The sequence below is a fragment of the Rhinopithecus bieti genome, unplaced genomic scaffold (assembly GCF_001698545.2).
Source record: "Rhinopithecus bieti isolate Rb0 unplaced genomic scaffold, ASM169854v2 scaffold_16773, whole genome shotgun sequence".
Classification (NCBI taxonomy): Eukaryota; Metazoa; Chordata; class Mammalia; order Primates; family Cercopithecidae; genus Rhinopithecus; species Rhinopithecus bieti.
Window position 1 is genome coordinate 879567 of NW_016808848.1, and position 20626 is coordinate 900192.

The 20626-nt window shown below is 48.6% G+C and overlaps 1 protein-coding gene across 4 annotated transcripts in view; it reads left to right on the forward strand.

The window, feature by feature from the left end:
- Nucleotides 1–20626, forward strand: part of TBC1D2 (TBC1 domain family member 2) — a 58533-nt gene that overhangs the window by 23728 nt on the left and 14179 nt on the right. For all 4 annotated transcript variants that reach the window (XM_017887572.1, XM_017887568.1, XM_017887569.1 and 1 more), the window contains 3 exons: nucleotides 50–183; nucleotides 4044–4240; nucleotides 11651–12046. In XM_017887572.1, the coding sequence (XP_017743061.1) occupies nucleotides 57–183; nucleotides 4044–4240; nucleotides 11651–12046 (720 nt within the window). In that variant the 5' untranslated portion in view covers nucleotides 50–56. The remainder of the gene's footprint in view (nucleotides 1–49; nucleotides 184–4043; nucleotides 4241–11650; nucleotides 12047–20626) is intronic.

The window sequence follows — 20626 nt, forward strand, 5'->3', positions numbered from 1 at the left end:
AGAAAGGCAGAGTTCAGCCTCATGCTCCTCTGTTCTCATCTCCTTTCAGAAACACAATGCACAACATCCGTGGCAACAAGCAGGCCCAGGCAACAGGCCGTGAACCTCCGGGGGAATATTCTCCACAGAGTGGGGAGCCTCAGAGGGAGGAACGGCCCTCGGCCTCTGACCCCAGCACCCCAGGTGAGCCTCTGTCCAGGGCTGAGCTGCCTTCAGGGACCAGCTCCTCACGACTGGCACAAGTGCCTTCTTTCCTTCCAGTGAACCAGCATTGGTGTGTTTGTTTATCTTAGTTGGCTTGGGCTACTTACTAAAACACCATAGACTGTGTGGCTTAAATAACAGACATGTATTTCTCACAGTTGTGTGGAGGCTGGGAGGTCCAAGATCAAGGTGCCGGCAGATTCAGTGTCTGGTGAGGGCTCCCTTCCTGGCTTGCACATGGGCGCCTTCTCACTGTGTGCTCACGTGACTGAAAGAGCTCTGGTCTCTGCTTCTTCTTCTAAGGGTACTGATCTTATCAGGGGCTCCACCCTCATGACATTAAATCTGATCACCTCCCAAGGGCACCACCTCTTAATACCACCACTCTACTAAAAATACAAAAGTTAGCTGGGCATGGTGGCTAGTGCGTATAATTCCAGCTACTCAGGAGGCTGAGGCAGGAGAACCACTTGAACCTGGGAGGCAGAGGTTGCAATGAGTCGAGATTGCACCACGGCACTCCAGCCTGGGTGACAGAGTGAGACTCTGTCTCAAACAAAACCAAAAACAAATGTACACGTGTGATAAAATGACGTAGACCTACGCACACATGTTGTACCAACACCTATTTCCTAGAATTGATAGTGTGCTATAGCTGTGTAAGATGTCACCATCGGGGGAAGCTTGGTGAAGAGTACTTGAGACATGTCTGCACTGTCTTTGCAACTTCCCGTAAGTCTAATTTTTTCAGAGTAAAAAGTTAAAATAAGGCTGGGCATGGTGGCTCATGCTTGTAATCCCAGCACTTTGGGAGGCCAAGGCTGGAGGATTGCTTGAGCTCAGGAGTTCAAGGCGAGCCTGGGCAACACAGGGAGACCCTGTCTTTACAAAAAAATTTAAAAATGAGCTGATCATGATGCGAGCCTGTAGTCCCAGCTACTTGGGGTGCTCAGGTGGGAGGATCACTTGAGTCAGGGAGGTCGAGGCTGCAGTGAGCCATGATCATGCCTGGGTGACAGAGTGAGATGCTGTCTCAAAAAAAAAAAAAGAAGAAGAAAAGAAAAAGCACCCTTTGGAGCAGTCAGTGCCTGTCAAAGCCCCAGAGAGCATAACAAGCAGTCCAAGAGAAGGCCAGTGCTATATCGGATCAATCATCATCATTATAATGCTAGCAGTTACTTTGTGCCAGTGCTGCAGTAAGCATTTTTTTTGTAATAACTTTATTAAGATATATTCATATACTATACAATTCACCCATTTAAAATGTGTAACTCAGTGGCTTTCTGTATATCCACAGAATTATGCAGCCATCACTATAATCAATTTTAGAACATTTTTATTACCCCAAAAAGAAACCTGCACCCTTAGTCATCAACCTTAATCCCCACTGCCCCATAACGCTAGGTGGCCACAACCTTTCTTTCTCTATGGATGTGCCTGTTCTGGACATCTGCTGTGAGTAGAATATACCATGGAATATACCATGCTGTGACTGGCTTCTTTGACTTAGCAGAATCTTTTCAAGTTTTATCCGTGTGTACCAAGCACTTTACCTACATTGACCTATTTAATTCTTACAGCAACTGGAACTGTGTATGTTGTTATTATCCTCATTCAATAAATAAGGAAACTGAGGCATGGAAGGGTGGAGTGACTTGCTCACGGCCACAGAGTGAGTGACAGAACAAAATCTAATATATAAAGCAGATAAAAGCAGAGCTGAGGCCTGAGTGGGAGTCTGGACTCCTCCTCTGCTCCTCTTACTCCACCTTCCCCTCCTGGTCAGTCCTTGAGGCACTCCCATGAAATCCAGGGCACTGATTGAATGCCACTGTCTTAGGCCTCATTTTCTCTAATTATAAACTGGGCACTGTGAGGCCTGCCCTGCCTTTCCTCAGAGTTGGTGCACAGTCGTGTATCAAAGGGCAGCAATGCTACAGGGAGCTTCCCTGCTCCCCTAGACCCCATCACAGGAAGGAGAAAGAGGTAATACATATTTCTGAGCTCTGTGGGCTGCCTTGTACCCATGGTAGCCTGATTTCTCTTCGATCTGGAACAAGACTGTTCTGGTTCTGCACTCAGCAAGGCACTGTTGTTTTGTTTGTTTTGAGTCAGAGTCTCGCTCTGTTGCCCAGGCTGGAGTACTGGCATGATCTCGGCTCACTACAACCTCTGCCTCCCGGGTTCAAGCGATTTCTGCCTAATTTTTGTATTTTTAGTAGAAATGCGGTTTCACGATGTTGGCCAGGGTGGTCTCGAACTCCTGACTTCACGTGATCTACCCGCCTCGGCCTCCCAAAGTGCTAGGATTACAGGCATGAGCCACTGCGCCTGGCCGATCTAGGTACTGTTTTTGCACTCAGTGTCTGTTTCCTATCACCTACTGGAGTAACTCGTTATCTGTTCAAGACTGTTTGGCCAGCCCTTGGCCTGGTCTCATGCTACGTCATTTGGCCTATCCCCAAAGCCCTGTGTGTCCCCTATCCTGGGATCCCATACCACATTCTTATTTTCAATACCTTTAACACTTTAGTCCCAAGAAATAGTTAATAGTTTACTAAAATGCATACTCATACAAATGAGTAATTTGGGTTAGGAGATTTAGATAAGATCAATTTATGATCCTACAAAATATCTGATGGTAGGCAGTAAATGTGACTTTAAGCTCAGCAACCAAGGCAAAGAGGGAAATGCAAGCAGCTAGATTATTTCCAGTGTCCATAAGACTAAAAACATATTTTCTTATAAGAAGCAAAGCTTTTCTTGGAAGTTCCTAGGGCTGAAGGGAATTTCTTCTGCTGGGGACTCATAACAGGCATGATGTATATATCCTATGTGAACAAGCTTCTCAAGGGCCCTTGGCCACATAATCAGGCCATTAAATGTCCCTTGATGCAGGCTGATGGCAGAGACCAGAAGCACAGCTGGGTCAGGGCAGGATAAGGCAACCCAAGGGAATGATTCTCTGATGTTGGGTTTGATTTAAGAATAAAATTTTAGTGACTTGAAAACAGTGGGTGGCAAACATTTTTTGTAAAGAGCCAGACAGTAACGATTTGAGGCTTTGTGGGCCATAGGGTTTCTGAGGTTTAAGCACTCAGTTCTGCCTTTGAGGTGTAAACGCAGCAATAGACAGCACATAAACAAATGGGCATGGCCGTGTTCTAATAAAGCTTTATTTATAAAAGCAGGCTGTGGGCTGGATTTGGCCTGTGAACCATAGGTTGTACCCAGGAGATAAAAGGACTATGCATCCTTGAGACAATCAACTGTGGGGGGAATATGTCTCTTAACTTAGCTTGGAATAAGAAGAATCAAGTTAAATGTTTGAGCTGCTCTCTGGAGCAAGAATGCAGAGTACAGACATTCATTCTGTGTTCCTATCATCAGACAGATCTGTGTGCTTTGAAAATCTCCTAACACATAGAGGTGGGATCCTGAAATAAGGAACAGAACATCCTGCCAGGGCTTGTGCCCGAGGAGAAAGCCACTTGGCAAATACCAGCAGGGTGGCATGAGAGACCCATCCAGGCTGGGTGGGATCTGAAGGAAGGAGACAGGCACAGTTTAGCAGATGGGCCAGCACAGTGCAATAACGTTTATGTAGGCCAGTGGTTCTCACAGTCTAACCCCTGGACAAGCTGTGTCAGCATCACCTAGGAACTTTTTAGAAGTGCAAATTCTCAAGCCCTGCCCCAGACCTATTAAATTCAAAGCTCCGAAATTAGGGCCCAACCATCCGCATTTGAACAAGCCCTCCAGGTGCTTCTAAAGCAAGCTCAGGTTTAAGAACTGCTGATGTCATCCGTCATAACTTCTGCGTTTCTCCTCTTGAGCAGGGAGAGAGCCAGAGGATTCTCCAAAACCTACGCCCAAGTCTTCTCTGACCATCAATTTTGTTCAGAAAGCCAAGCGCCAGAACAACACCTTCCCATTCTTTTCTGAAGGAGTCACACGGAACCGAACTGCCCAGGAGAAAGTGGCAGCCTTGGAGCAACAGGTTCTGATGCTCACAAAGGAGCTGAAGTCTCAGAAGGTGAGGTCTGGTCCCAGAGAGGCCCCAGGTTCCAGTAGACCCCTCCAGTTCCTAGAGCCTTTCGGACAAACTAGATGGGAAGCAGTAGCCCTGCTGGGCACCAGCAGGTCTGGTCTTTAAAGGCCAGCAGGCACCAGCTCTGGTCTTTAAAGGCCAAACTGTGGAAGGTTGAAATATGCTGTTGATTACTCAAGAACCTAATGTCACGCAAAGCAAGTCACAAAAAGGCACCAAGGGCAGGTATCTCTGGAGATCTACTCTAATAACTGTCTCTTGGACCCCTCCTGGAGGGCATGCATGGTCTCACCCGCTACCCAGAAAATGACAATATTTAGAGGCAGGTGATCTGGATCTAGGGTCATGGGAGGAGCTGTCAATAGAATTGGGGGGAGGCTTTGACCTGGCAGCTGATATCTGGGCACAGATATCTGAATGACCGTCACGAGACTGTCACAGGAGAAAGCAAACAAGCAGCATGTGTGTGGCCCAGGGCTAAGCCAGGACCGACACAGAACAGTGACAGGAATATTTGGGCTTAATATGGTAAGAAGTTAATTATGAGAGTTACAAAAAGGAATAACTATATAGTCATTGTAGAAAACAGATCTCACACACACAGACATTAAAACTACTCCAAAATCCTACATCCCAGAGAGTAAATGGTATTAAAAGCCAGGGGCTACCTTATGAAGTAGTGAGGGTCCCAGGGTGGGGATGCGAGGGGGTTTCAGCTCCGGGCGGGAGCCCCTCTTTAGAGTGATAAAAGGGACTAAGTTAGGCAGTTACATAAATCCCAAGGGTGGGGCCTGGTGGGGCCTGGTAGGGCCTGTGGTGGCAGTGGCGGGCTCCCCTGAGGGCCTAGACTCCTTTTCCTCTGGAGGAAGGCCTAAGCTTTTGTGTTTGAACTTTGGCTGCCTAGAGGCCTTTTCTGTTTTGTTTCCCTGTCCTGACTCCAGAAGACTTAGGCTGGGGAGGTGGGGCTTATGCCCTACTGCCTTCTGAATATTTCTTATAACTTGTACATTTCTTTTCTGCCCTGTTTTGGGGGGAAGAAATCTAGAAAAAATGCTCTCCCTATACCTAGTTTGGCCCCTTGTCTGCCTTTTCTGCCCCTAAGCAGTGACCACTGTCAGCAGATCTCAGGGGAACTGGCAGAGGCTTCATTCCTGGCATGTCAGGAGTGACTTTTTTTTATTTTTTTTGAGATGGGGTCTCACTCTGTCATCCAGGCTGGAGTGCAATGGTGCAGTCTTGGCTCACTGCAACCTCCACCTCCTGGGTTCAAGCAATTCTCCTGCCTCAGCCTCCCAAGTAGCTGGGATTACAGGCGACTGCCACCATGCCCAGCTAATTTTTTTTTTTTTTGTATTTTTATTAGAGACTAGGTTTCACCATGTTGCAAGGCTGGCTTCGAACTCCTGACCTCAAATGATCTGCCCGCCTCAGCCTCCCAAAGTGCTGGGATTACAGACATGAGCCACCGTGCCCGGCCAGGAGTTACGTTTAATGAAGCAACTGGTGATTAGAGATTAGAGTTCTTAAAGGAGGGGCCTCATTTATTCATATGTTCTTAACTCATGTGTTTATTCACCAAATCTTTATTAAGGGCCTGTTACGTGCATGTAGTGTTCCAGGTGCTGGGAAAGAACAATGAGCAAAAGGCATAGACTCTGCCCTTACAGGGCTTGCATTTCATGGCAGAGACAGACATTAAGCAAAGCAACACCCAAATGTGTAGTTATAACACGTGAAGTCCCCTCTGCTTCTGCTTAGCAGCCCAGCTGTCTTTTCCTCCTGTCATCATGGTGCTCCTGTTGTGAGGCTGCTGGACGCTCCTGAGAGCTGAGAGGGCGTGAAACAGAGCCATAGCAGCTACTCGATCCCTGGACTGGTAGAGCTTAAATCCCAAACCCAAACCTGGAAAGAAGAAGAAATCCTGAATATATGGGCAACCTCCCTTGACACAGTCTTTCTTTCTAATACATTACAAATTGTCAGATGAAGTAGAAAGGCCCCGGGAGACCTAGATTTCATGAAAGTTTGCCCCTGATTGCTCTGCATCTCTGGGGGACTCGTCATTCTTCAAAAAATAAAGGCAAGATTCTTGGCAATTAATAAGGGTTGCCCAGGCTATTGACAACTCCCATATATTCAGAGGGAAATTATCAGGAGGAAGTTGATGCATTGAAGAATCTGGATTTTTTTTTTACCAGGTAACCTTCAACCAGACCTCAACTTTGTGTCCTGGGACAGACGGTCAAAAGGAGAATGAGTTGTGATTTATTTAGTTTATCTATTTATTGTGCAATATGAGTGGATTTGTGTGTTCTTCAACCCATTCCACAAATGCACTTCAGTCTTCAGGATGATTCAAAGCACCGGCCTTTAAATAAGACAGCACAGGCTCAAATTCTGGCCTCTCTAAATTTCTTAACCTCTCTAAGCCTCAGTTTCCTCTTCTGTAAATGGAGTTACAGCCATGTTTACTGGAGGGATCTGTGCCCAGATTCATAAAGCCCAGTACCTGGCACCCAGCAGCTGCCCAATAGATGCAGGCTCTGGTTGTTCTGGCAATTACTGCAGCCCTCCTTACCCTCCATGTCGATCTCTTCCTGCCCTACCAGCAGTGAGGTGCCCTGCTGAGGGGCTCTGAGACAAGGCGGGAAGTGAGAGCCCATCAGTGCCTCCAGGAAATGTGCTGTGGGGCCATCGCAGTGATCAGGGAACTTTGGTCTTTATTCCACATTAGGAAGGGAGGAACGGCAGTCCTGTCCTCTAGGGTTTCACCTATAGCCCAGATACTGAAACCAAAGAGGTGAGACAGAAAAAGCCAGCACAACTTCTGGGTGCCCAGTGGTGCCCCCAGGCACTCAGAATGCTGTTGGGAGAGCCGCTGTGCCTCTGAGACCCTCATTAGAGTCCCATCCATCAGCTGGGAAGATAGGCACCTGGACTCTCAGGAGCTAGCCCTGCGAGGTACCTTCCTGCCTTTCTTTAGTGGGAAGGCACCTCCTGTCTACCTCAAGCTTCAGGATGACATGGGAATTCGGCATCTTATCCTGGCTCACCTGGCCATTGCCAATGGCTTTAGTGACTCCTTAGGACTTTCTATCTCAAACACTGTGAGATGCTCTTGAGAGCACACTGGGGACAAATCCCTGCCCTTGGGCACCTCACCGTCTAGTAGGGCACCTCACTTCTCTGGTAAGAGAAGACGTGAACACGGGAACTGCTGGTATGAAGCACGGCCCCAGGACTGTGCTGAGCCTTCCCATGTGTTTTCTCTGTCCTTACAATAGTCGTCATCCCCTTTCTCTGAAAAGGAAACTGAGATTCTCCGAGCGTCTGCATGCTCAGGGTCTCCCAGAGGCTGAGCCAGCATTTGAGGAGCTCAGAGGAGTTGGGTGACTTGCCCATGCTCAGGCAGCTGGAAAAGCCAGGATTGGGGCCCTAACCTCCTTCTCCAGGTCTAGAGGCTGGGCTGCCTCCTCTCCTCCATAATCTCATGGTGAGTCCCAGTATGAGACACAAGCACCGAAACTGATCTTGAGAAAAAAATGAATGTACTCCCTGTGTACCCCCTGGTGTCATATCAAACCATGGGGCGACTCCAATACCCATTAAGCCATTATCTGTCCCCACACCTGCAGCACTGGCCCCACAAGAGGTTTGGGCTCTAGGAGATAGCACCAGATGGCTGATTGGCCGGGGACTGACCCTTGGAGTTGACAGAACTACACCCAGCCTGAAGACCGTCTGCTCTGGCAGATGGAAGGCTGTTGTCTGTGGTGATGTTGACCATCTGTTGGCAGCTGGGAATGATGAACCCCTCTGGAACCCTGCCTGCAGCCCTCTGGGGCCACCTTACTTCAATCAGGATTACTGGGTAAAGGAACGTAATTTTTTAGCAAACTTGGTGGGGCAACGTGCAGCCTCTTACTTTCCTAGAACTCCAGCCAAAAACTTCAGAGGACATGAAAGAGGGCTGGGAGGTACTTTGGGCATGTCAGCTTGGGGAGGGACACTTGGCACTTTCTCTGTCATGCTAGAGGCAGTTCTGAGTGGAGGAGGAACCTTTAGCCCCATTCATGAGAAAGCAGAGGTTCAGTGAAGAGGCCCCCTGAGCCACCCTCCTTAGAGTCACCTCATTAGATATACCCCCACGGATCCAGAATGGGAACCAAGGCCTGTGCAACTCCAAAGCGCATGCCCCTTCATCTGACCCCTGTGGGGCCCACCACTGATGAAAGTAGCAATGCTCTAAAAAGATAAAGGATTATTTTTTAAAGATGATTTGTTGACTTTTAAAAATTTAAATAAAATAACAACTTAAGACCAGGTATAAAAAATCTGAGATGAACCAAACAACTCGATTGAGAGATATTAAAAGTACTACTTGGGCCATGCATGGCGGCTCATGCCTATAATGCCAGCACTTTGGGAGGCTGAGGTGGGAGGATCTCTTGAGCCTAAGAGTTCAAGACCACCCCTAACAATGTAGGGAGACCCTGTTTCTACAGAAAATAAACTAATTAGCTGGGCATTGTGCATGCCTGTAGTCCAAGCTTCCAGGGAGACTGAGGCAAGAGAATCACTTGAGCCCAGGAGGTTGAGGCTACAGTGAGCCGTGATTGTGCCACTATACTCCAGCCTGGGCAGCAGAGTGAGACCCTGTTTCAAAAACAAAAAAAAGCTTCATTTCATCAACCCCTCTATTTTTAAGAATTGGTCCTAAGACATTGCTTATAATCCAGACTTTAGGTTTCCTGAATTCATGACATTCTCACTCCTCATCTTACAGGTCCTACTGGGGCTCCCTCCCTCTGCCCTGGTTCCTTTCTTTCAAGCCTATTTTATTCTGGTACAAGAATTCTGGGGGTGGGAGGAGAGCCTCCTGGGCTGTCTTGGTCTTAGATTCTGGGAGCCAAATGCGTGAAGGAGACAGCTAGATGTAATGAAATGAGCTTTAGAGTCAACTCCCCAAAACTGAGGGAAAGATACCCACCTGGTTCTGCTCCTAGGGCAAGTCTGAACAATGATGTCTGTTGGTTATTTTACTGGGCAGTCATTCAAGGTAATCTCCAAATCTCAGCTGAAGCAGAAAATGGCCTAGGCTCCCAGTTATCCTGGAGCCACAGGAATGTTAATCTCTCTCCACTGAGCCCTGAGAAGCTGACTTCTTCATTCTGAACATTCCAAACATTCCCTTTTGGTTTGCAATCACTGTGCTGTCCTCGCCCCACCTTCCTGCCACACCCCAGGGCTCCCACAGCTTCATGGTAGTTCTTTCCTTCCTCCAGGTCTTTACTGGGGCTGTGGCTTGGCCACATTCGGAGGGCTGTCCCCACCCTCGTCTCCCACCTGCTGCTTGACCATCTCTGGCCCTTCTCATTCTTCACGGTTTCATTTAAATGCTCTGGACTGGTATTCCCCGCAACCTCCACCCCAGACAGAAGTCATTTCCTTTCCCACGAACACCCTTGTTCCCCTGACTTGCAGTAGATCATTCCACTCCGGTGGGTCATGTTCATTCCCACCAGCCTTTGCAGTCCTTGGAGGTGGGAACTCTCACCAGTCCCTCTCTGGGCCACAGCACCTGGCTCAGGGCCTGGCCTGGCACCCAGTGGTGCTTGGTAAAGGTTGGACAGATAGATGGGCGTGTGAAAGGAAAAGAGAGAACCTGAGAAAGGATGGTCACTAGTCCTAAGGTTTCAGAAGATGCAGGCTAAGGTGGTCTTGTCATTAGCTTCTCCAAAAAAGTCATGGTTTCTGGCAGTTCTCCTCTAATATAGAATTGTTCTTAGCAAATAAGCCCATGCAGCCAATCCATTTGTTTTAATACTTTGGTGTGGTATAGTTGACATGTCTCTAGGAAACCATGTTTTTCCAAATGAGAAGCACAGAGCAGGGCAGTGTTGCCTGAAAGTCATACCTACCTGGTATGAGGTCCACGTGGGCCTGGCTGCTGATGTCTTCATCCTTGGCCCAGAATGAATTCACAGCCCTGCTTTAGGACAGATAGGCCTGAGTCCAGGCATGGCCCTCCCTGGGGACATTACAGGCTTAAAGGCACAGGGAGCTGAGCAGACCTTGAGTTCCTGTGTGAATCAGTTGCCCCTGCTGAGGAATAAATCAAGCTCTGTTGTGTCTGAACTTTCTAGAGTTCCTTCTACCAGCTTTGCAGGCATCAGCTGGTGGGCTGGAGGGAACTAGGCACAAATGGGTTGAATGAGGCCCTCTGTGCATGGCTTTACATGGGGATTGCCAGTGTATTTCTTCTTTAATGCTGCCTCAACTTGATTGGTAGTGACTAGATGCTATATTGAGAAGGATTCTGAGGCCTCAACTAGGCTGTGCAGGAAGAAGTATGGGAGATGAACTAATAATGTCTGCCACAGGGATGATGAGGGAAAAGTAATGCCACATAGCTGCCACCCCTGGTTTTATTAGTGACTGAGCACAGGCTTTGGAATCTGGCCAATTGAGACTGAATTCCACTCTACTCTCTGCTGGGCCTCAATTTGTTCATCCCTGAAATAGATGTGTATATGTCAGGGTATGGGTTCAGCTGCTATAACAAAAACATCTCCACTGGGCATGGTGACTCACACCTGTAATCCCAGCACTTTGGGAGACCAAGGTGGGCAGATCATTTGAGTCCAGGAGTTTGAGACCAGCCTGGCAACATGGCAAAACCCCATCTCTACAAAAAAAATACAAATATTAGCCTGGTGTGTTGGCACGTTCCTGTGGTCCCAGCTACTTGAGAGGCTAAGGTGGGAGGATCAGCTGAGCCCAGGAGATTGAGGCTACAGTGAGCCATGTCCGTGCCACTGCACTCCAGACTGGGTAACAGTGTGAGATGCTGTCTTAAAAAAAAAAAAAAAAAAAAAAAAAAAAAAAAAAGCGGTTCAAAGCACTGTGGCCCAAAACGAGTGAGAAGTTTCTCACTCACATTAAAGAACCCAGAGGTAAGTAAGCAACTCCGAGCTGGCGAGCAGCCCTTTCTCAACACGTATGTTCTGCTGTGGCTCTGAGGCGGCCGTGCTAGTTCCTGCCACTTCCCAGCCAAAGCAAAGATAACTGGACCAGGGGAGCATGTGTCTACTTGTTTTAAAGGTAGGACCCAGAAGCTGCCCATTTCACTTTTCATTTCCCATTTAGGCAGAACAGTCACTGGGCTACACCTCACCATGGCTTGGCTGGGAGATGCAGTTTGAAGCTGGGGAACCATGTGCCCAGCTAACACTCACTTGAACAGAGAAGGAGAAAGTGTCAGGATGAGGTGCTGCAGGGATGCTGCTGGACACCTCTCAGGGTGGTTAGGAGAACTACTGATAACATACGCCCTGCTCTGGCGCCCAGCAGGCCCTCCCTGAGCTCACAAGATGCTTCCCTCTCCTTGCCCAGGAGCTGGTGAAGATCCTGCACAAGGCACTGGAGGCCGCCCAGCAGGAGAAGAGGGCGTCCAGCGCATACCTGGCGGCGGCTGAGGACAAGGACCGGCTGGAGCTGGTGCGGCACAAAGTGCGGCAGATCGCGGAGCTGGGCCGGCGGGTGGAGGCCCTGGAGCAGGAGCGGGAGAGCCTGGCGCACACAGCGAGCCTGCGGGAGCAGGAGGTGCAGGAGCTACAGCAGCACGTGCAGCTGCTTATGGACAAGAACCACGCCAAGCAGCAGGTCATCTGCAAGCTCTCTGAGAAGGTCACCCAGGACTTCACGCACCCCCCTGACCAGTCTTCTTTGCCCTCCGACGCTGCTGACAGGGACTTCCTGAGCCAGCAGGAGAAGATCGAGCACCTGAAGGTAGGGGCCTTCCCTCCAGGGCCTGCCCGTCCTGCGGGTCCTCTGCCCCGGCCCTCAGGAAAGGGGTGCTCTCCACCCCTAAGGCTTTGCTAGGTGGAGTGGGGGATATCCCTTCATCCTAAAATATTCACATTAGAAACACATGTTGATGGGAATATTACTCTACACTTCTTCACTTTCTTCACCACAAGGCCCAGTGCAGTTTGCCTGGGCCTTGATTGACCCATTAACCAGTAGCCCTGGTATCCTGGGCTACTGCAACGTAAAGGTGCCTCTAGATTATCAAATGAGAGATGAAAGCCCAAGACTAGCTGAGTTTGGGGCCTGGCCTGGTCAGCCTCCCTTAGTGCCATCCCAGTGCACCTGAGAGCCCTAAGGGACCAGCACAACCCTCCCCTCACAGTCCTGTGCCCGCACAACATACAGATGACCTGCAGCTGGCAATAGTCACCGCTCCCATCTGTAGAATTTATAGGGTGTTTCCTGTGTGCCAGGCACTGCCCTCGGTGCTTCGCCGCATTTAGTCCTCGTGCCAGCCCTGTGAGGTGAGGCAGCCACTGGTGTGCTCCCCCTTTACAGATGTGAATGCTGAGGCTGAGAAAGGTTAAGGAGCTTGCCCAGGCTCGTGTGCTGAAGAAGTTAGGGAGCTGGAGTTGGGTTGGAGCTCATGTCTGCGGTCTGGTCTGTCTGCTCTGCTGCCATTTGTAGCTACTGCCACCATCCCTGCTCCCCCTTTCCTCCCCTTCCTTCCCCTTCTCTGTCCCTCTTTCCCTAGGCTTCCCCATCCCACAGGGACCAGTGGTGTCACAGGGGGTAGGAACTTTATGTGAGGTGTGTTGCCTGCCGTGACCCGCAGCCTCCTCTCTAAAGGGTTGTGACAGAAACTGTCCCTCTGGAAGGCCTGTGACTGTGAAGTGCACCCATAGCCCCCACTGTCCCTAAAGGGCGCCATACAACCAGGATTCGTCCTGCTCCAAACCCTGCCACTCACAACCACATATGTACAGTCAGATGCAATATAATAATGGGCTGCATGTATGGTGGTCCCATAAGATTACAATGGAGCAGAAAAATCCCTATCACATAGTGACATCATAGCCGTTGTAACATCCTATCACAACACGCTACCTTTTCTATGTTTACATGTGTTTAGGTACACAAATGCCATTATGTGACAGCCACCTACGGTATTCAGTACAGTAACAGGTGCACAGGTATGCAGCCTCGGAGCAATAGGCTACACCATCTAGCTGAGTGCGTAGTAGGCTAAATCAACTAGGTTTGTCTACATCCACTCTATAATGTTAGCACAACAATGAAATCAACTAGCGGATCACAAGGTCAGGAGTTCAAGACCATCCTGGCTAACACAGTGAAACCCCATCACTACTAAAAATACAAAAACCTAGCCGGGTGTGGTGGCGGGCACCTGTAGTCCCAGCTACTTGGGAGGCTGAGGCAGGAGAATGGCGTGAACCTGGGAGGCAGAGCTTGCAGTGAGCTGAGATTGAGCCACTGCATTCCAGCCTGGGCGACAGAGTGAGACTCCATGTCAAAAAAAAAAAAAAGGAAAAAAAAAGAAATCACCTAATGATGCATTTCTCAGAGTGTATCCTCATCATTAAGTGACACGAGACTGTACATATAGACATATAACCTTGAGAACTCTCGTACTACTCTATCAAGGAACTAGTGGGTGAGGGCAGATGGAGAAAGAAAAAAGAAAAAGAAATCAGGAAGCTTTTGAGAGAAAAACTCTCAGTGGGCAGTGTTGAACAGTGGCCACCACCCAAGCTTTGAAGTCCGACTGACCTGTTTGGCTGTTGGCTCTGCCTCTTTCTAGCTGTGTGACTTTGGGCATGTTATCTCACCTCTCTGTCAAATAGCCCAACTAGTCCTCTTGACTAGGGCTGTTAGAAGGATAAAGGAAAAGGACGTGAAACCTGATTCACTTCCCTTTCATTCAGCAAAGACCGAAAACCCACATAACCAGTTCCTGAATCTTTTCCTTTATTTAGTCTGAAATCGAGATTCTTTTGGGTTAAAATAAAACATAACCTTTCCAATGCAAATGCAGCTAGATGACTAGAAAGCTCTGAGCCCTCCACACAGCAGGGAAAACTGCTTCCATCTGATTTTCTACACTGCCTGCCCCCAGCCAGGCGTCTTCCTCTTCTCTCCACCCATATTGCCAGAATCCACTATGCAAGCCCTGGTAGAGCAGCACAGGGGTCAGAAAGATTGGTGGTGGCGCACGCCTGTATTCCCATCTACTCTGGAGGCTGAGGTGGGAGGATCGCTTGGGCCCAGGAGGTAGAGGTTGCAGTGAGCTGAGATCGTGCCACTGCACTCCAACCTGGGTGAAGGAGTGAAACACCGTCTTAAAGGAAAAAATAAAATAAAAAAAGACAGAAAAGGAAAAAGAATTAAAAAAAAAAAAAAAATAGAACGCTAGATCAGCCAGGTGGCTTCAGACAGCCTGAGAGTTGATTGTAATCATGGACTCACTAGGAGACTGAGTGTGCCCCTGAATTTACATATTCAGGAATTTTCTTGATCAGTGAGTTCAGCTACATGGAGACTCTGGGTATGTGGTTCACATTAACCAAGAATACACGAGTGGATGATCCTCAGAGGCCCAGTGTTTTGTGCTTTGTGCTTTAAAGGGTTGCATAAGGCCAAGTGTGGGTGGCTCACACCTGTAATGCCAGCATTTGGGGAGGCTGTGGCAGGAGGATTACTTGAGGCCAGGAGTTAGAGACCGGCCTGGGAAACATAGCGAGAACCCATCTCTACAAAAAAATAAAAATAATTAGCCAGGCGCAGTAGCATGTGCCTGTAGTCCCAACTACTTGGGAAGCTGAAGCTAGAGGATTGCTCAAGCCCAGGAATTCGAGACCAGCCTAGGCAACATAGCGAGACCCTGTCTCTAAAAAGAAATAAAATAAATTCGTTAGGCATGGTGGCACCCGCCATAGTCCTAGCTACTCAGGAGGCTGAGGTGGGAGATCACTTGAGCCGCCCAGGAGTTCGAGGCTGAAGTGAATTGTGATCATGCCACTGCACTCCAGCCTGGGTAACAGAGTAAGACACTGTCTCTATTAAAAAAAAAAAAAAAAAAAGAAAAGAAAAGAAAAGAGAAAGAGTTGCATGTAGTTGGTGTTCCTTATCTTTCAGCTTGTAGAAGACCCATCAAATATCCATTGTCTTGAGTTTGAGGATAGAGTGTGTTCAGATTTCCTGCCTGCCCTGTGATTGAGGAACCCAACTTTAAGAAATGCCCCCTTGTTATTCAGACTTTGGTTTTGAGAACAGGATCATTGACCTCTTGAATATCAGATCAGGAAAGACTTAGAAATCTAGTCTGCCCCACTCCTTTTCTGGCAGGGACAGCTAAGCTGGGGTGAGGGGGAAGGACTGGCCCAGGGTCAGGCAGCAAGAGGCAGGGCTGCAGCCAGAACCTGGCCTCCCACGCCCGGGCCGCCGCCTTCCACAAAGCACAGGGCCTAGTCCACGGGCATGGCCCAAAGAGAATTCCCGGGCTCCCACTTCCTGTAAAGGCAGGCAGGCTGGCTCTCTTCTTCCCCAGTCCCCCTTCTCCAGGGTTTTCCTTCTTTCGTTCCACTGGTGACTGTCCTATGGCTTTTCTCTTTTCTGAGGTTTCTCTTTTTCCTCCCTACAGTTCTGAGCCAAGATGAGCACTCAAGGTAGGGCACCCAGCTGGAGGGAGAGGCACTGCCCAACGCCGCCCACTGCCACTGCTGTTCCAGGCTGTGCTCACTCTGCCTCCCTGTCTGGCATGTCTGTGCCTTCGCTGGGGCTGGAAGCAGGGTATCTCATGTGACAAAAGCCTTCTTTCCAAAGCCTTAGAAATACCAGCGTGTGGCCGAGCATGGTGACTTGCCCCTGTAATTCAGTGCTTTGAGAGGCCACGGTCGGAGGATTGCATGAGGCCAGGAGTTTGAGACCAGCCTGGGCAACATAATGAGACCTCGTCTCTATAAAAAATTAAACATTAATTAGCTGGGTGTAGTGGCGCACACCTGTAGTCCCAACTACTCAGGGGCCTGAGACGGGAGGATCACTTGAGCCCAGGAGGTCGAGGCTGCAGTGAGCTATGATCATGCCATTGCACTCCAGCCTGGGTGACAAAGTGAGACCCTGTCTCTAAAACTAAAAAAGAAAGAAAGATAAATATCCATGAGCACGTCTAGGCCTAGGAGGAGGAAGGGGTGGTATCAAGGAGGGAGACCCAGCGGTGTGGAGCAGTGGCCGGTGCCAGAGATGGGTCTGCTTTCTCTACGCAGTGCCTGCTGGGCACCTGCCATGGGCTGAACACACCTGGGTTTGGATCCTGGCTGTCTTTTGTGACAAGGGGGACTTACTTTCTCTGTGTGTGTTTCCTCATCTGTTAAGTGGGGATTAGGGCACTTTAATATTTATCCCACAGCCTTGTGGATGTGAGGGACATGGGCCAGGTCGTGTTAGGTCCTTTCCCCCATTGCGGGGGGCTTGTTGTATGTTCCCGGGCGTTGGATTCGGAGCTCTGTCAGCCGACTGAGGGGGTGGGTGCGGGGTAGGGAATAGTAGCCCTTGAGCTGTCATGCAAACTCAGTGAGGGAGACAGTGCTCACGTTGCACTTGCCACATGCCAGACACTGTTCTGAGCCTTTTGCACATATTAACTCACAGAATCCTCTCCCAGCCGCATGAGGCAGTACTGTTATTATCCTCATTTTCCAGATGAGAGGATGCGGCACAGAAAGGTTAAGTAACTTGTCCAGGGGCTCAGCGGTCAAGACAGAATTGCCACCCAGACAGTGGGGCCGCAGCATTCATGCCGCTAACCACCAGGCGGTGCCGGTACATGGCCAACGCCAGCATCTTCAATGTGGTGTTGTACTGTCTGATGGTGGGAGAGGTCACACAAGCCTGCATGCGTGTAGCCAGAAGACACCAAAGGACAACTCTTGGAGGGCAGGGACTAGAGTGTGGGCATCCAGGTGGATTCCAGCTGGTGGGGAGCTCAGATGGTGCCCAGCAGGAAGTTTGGTGGTTGGTGCTTTAGAATGAAACAGTCCTGGCCAGGCACGGTGGCTCACGCCTGTAATCCTAACACTTTGGGAGGCTGAGGTGGAAGGATTGCTTGAGACCAGGAGTTGGAAAATAGCCTGGGAAACATAGTGAGACCTCGTCTCTACAAAATCAAAAAATTAGCTGGGCGTGGTGGTACGTGCCTGTAGTCCCAGCTACTTGACAGGCTGAGGTGGGAGGATTGCTTGAGCCCAGGAGGTCGAGGCTGCCGTGAGCTATGATCACGCCACTGCACTCCAGCTTGGGTGACAAAGCAAGACAAACAAAGGGAATTAGACAGACCTGGGTTTGGTCACGTCTGCCTTATACTGGCTGTGCCTTAGGCAAGTTACCTACCCTTTCAGAGCCTCTGAAGCCTCATCTGTTATAGGAATAATAAAAGAACATCCCTTCTAGGATTGCTGGGAGGATGAAGTGAGAGAATATATGCCTCATGGTGTTGGTGAAGGGAGTGATGCAGGAAGCCTGCACAGCCTCTGTATTCATATGTTTCTGTATCTCCAGACACTAAAGTGTTACACTCCAGAGAGAGTGGGGCATGGTCCTGGAAAGGCCTGATGCTCATAGGAGACTGGTCCCTGCACCACAAACAAGATTTTCACTTCTTGCCACATAAAGATAGGATATGGGGACCGTGGAGAAGAAGCAGGCAGAAACTTGCCAGCAGAGTGGCCGGCACACACAGCAGCATTTTGGAAAGACAGTGAAGCTTTATCTAGGTCAGGGACAGGATTGGATAGGTGGAGGAGGGTGGTGCCAGGGGTTGAAACTGCCAGGGTCTAGCCAGGAGAAGGAAGAGAGCAAACTGAGTGGAGGCACAGCCTTTCAGCCTTGGCACAGTGAGAGAGATGAAAGCAGGGGTGGCCGGGGTTGGGGCATCACAGAGAGCCCCAGGGGAGCGGTGAGTCGGGGATGACATGATGAAATCAACGGGGAGCATTCGTTCCCTGCCCTGGGAGCAGAGGCCCTTCTAGTGTGTCAGGGTCTGGGCGGAGGGCATCAGCCCCGGGCATGCATCGGAGCTTCCAGGCTGGGAAGACCTTGGCGATCATCTTGGCTGGAGTGAAGGCTCACACAGGGAGGGCCAGGACCACCTGTGGGCTGTGCACATGTGACCCTGATGAGGAAGTGCCCCAAACTCTGTGTGATGTTCTTTATTTCCAAATCAGGCCATGTTGGAGTCATCCCTGCTGCAGCATCGCTTGCATTCGCCTCCAGCCCATACGACAATGGGAGAGAAAGGGCCTGAGTTTCAGCCAGTAAATACCCTGGAATTGTGAGGTATAGCTCTAAGCGTGTGTTAGGTGACTGAACAGCTTCCGTACCGTCCATCCGAGCAGAATTGAGAGCCACTACTATAGCTGATCCTTCTCTGAGGCTCAGGTCCTAGCTTGAACCTTCCTAGTGCTTGTCCAGCTTCTCCTTGTATGTCCCAGCAGCAGGGAGCTCATTCCCTCCACTGGATGGGCAACTTACAAAAGGCAAACTCAGAGGTGTTCATCACAGCATTATTCATAATCAAAAACCAACTGCAAACACCCCGGGCTCAAATTTTAAAATGACAGCTGGGTGGATTTAAAAATTTAAAAATGTAGCTGGGTGGATCAGAAACTCAACAGTGAAGGCATTGGAGGAAGCTCGGAACTGTGGGAAGCAACTCAAAGCATTTAAACTTTGAGTTTTGATCTTGTATTCACATCTGTCCTTAATCTGGGTCCATTCACACAGCCTGGCTGATCCTGGAAGCGCTTAGGGCAGGAATGGGGTGCGCCGGTAGGAAAGACTGCCTGGGCGTCTAAATGAGTTCACTATGGGCCTTGATTGGTCTCAACAGGAGAGCAAATGGCTATTGAATCATGCGTGAAGAACAAGTGAGGCTCTGGAGAAGAAGCTACAATGTAACCCACCTCCCATTGAGGAGTTCTCATCCTTACTACAACGAGATCTACAACGACCGGAAGTATAAGTATGTGATGTGCCCTTGGATCAACTGCCACAGGTCTGAAGCTTAAAGGATGTTTGGAAAGACTCCTTCCCTTTTATTTTGGAATGAAAGATTGCTCCTGAAGTCTTACGTGGCAAAACCATTCTGATTATCTGCTCATGGAAAAGCAGTAGGGCACTCCTAAAAACCTTGGAAGGACTTCTCAGATGAAGAATTCATCAACAATTACTCTTTCCTACTGGATCCCCATTCTTCTGGAACTGGATGAAACCTGCGTGCTGTTGCGGCCTCATAGTTCGCTGCGGTGACCAAGGGAGGCGATCCAAGCACCATTAAGAAAGTAGAAGATTCAAGGAAAAGTGAAACAAGCTAAAAATAGTCTTTCCAAACCATTGGCTAAGAAGAAACTGCAAAGAAGTGGCATAGGAGTCGTGTTATGGGTGCTGAAGTCTCTCTCTTTTTCCCCGGTTTATCCAGGAGCTTAGGCTGTGGATAGAGTTTGTATAGGTAACTAGGTAACTTATCGTGGACCCAGATAAGGCTTTAGGATGCCTCAGTGCTTATGTCACGCCTTATGAGTTAGCTTTCCTTGCTAGGCCCCCTAGTCAGTCCACTAAATGGTAACTAATGGAGGTTTGATGAAGGTCTAAGTTTCTGAGATGGGAGAGCAACACAGTAGAGATGAAGTTTAAAGGTAATGTTATTATCCAAGAAATCATTTTTGGTCACCATTGGCACAGGCACTATTCCAATTAGTAGTTAACTTTTAGTTTTAGTAAATTTTCATGGGCATGACGATAAGAGATATTAGATAATATACCATATGTATTTATTTACCTAGTCTTTTCCTCTAGGAAAAGGGGATGCTTTGATAATTAAGGCCAGCAGCCCGATTAATTAGAAAGCTCACAGATTATATTTCTCCAAGAACCAACAACCGCCACCACAATGACAAAGACAAGGCCCTTTTAACTTTGTCTTCTAGTTTAGCGCTCCTTCATTTGGACATTTAGTAGATTCTCTTTGGCACAAGAATAAGCAGCAGATAGACAACTGTTGAAGGTTTCTCATTTCTGGTTGTTTTAATTTTTTGAACTCATGTTTGGGACCTGTATTAGTTTAAAAATAAGTTCCTGATTAATAACAGTGACTGAAAATGGCACTAAATAATAAATAAATAAATAAATAAATATGACAGGAAAAGGATTATGAGTAAGTTCTGGTAAATTCACCCAATAGAATCATCACCGGAGGTTGAAAATGATCATTGGGAAGCTTATGTAGCAACATTGAAAGGTTTTTCAAAGTGACACTGAGTTAATTTTACAATATGATTATAAATATATGATAAAATATGTTGATTTTAAAAACAAACACTAGTGGAGCACTTGCTTTGTTTTGGTCCCTGTAGTTAGTGTTATCACACATTATCTCACTTAGTCTCCCAACTGCCCAGTAGGTTAGTTGGTATTTGCCCCTATTACAGATGAGGAAACAGAGGGTCAGAGTGGTTCAGTGGCCTGCCTGAAGCCTTCCAGCCA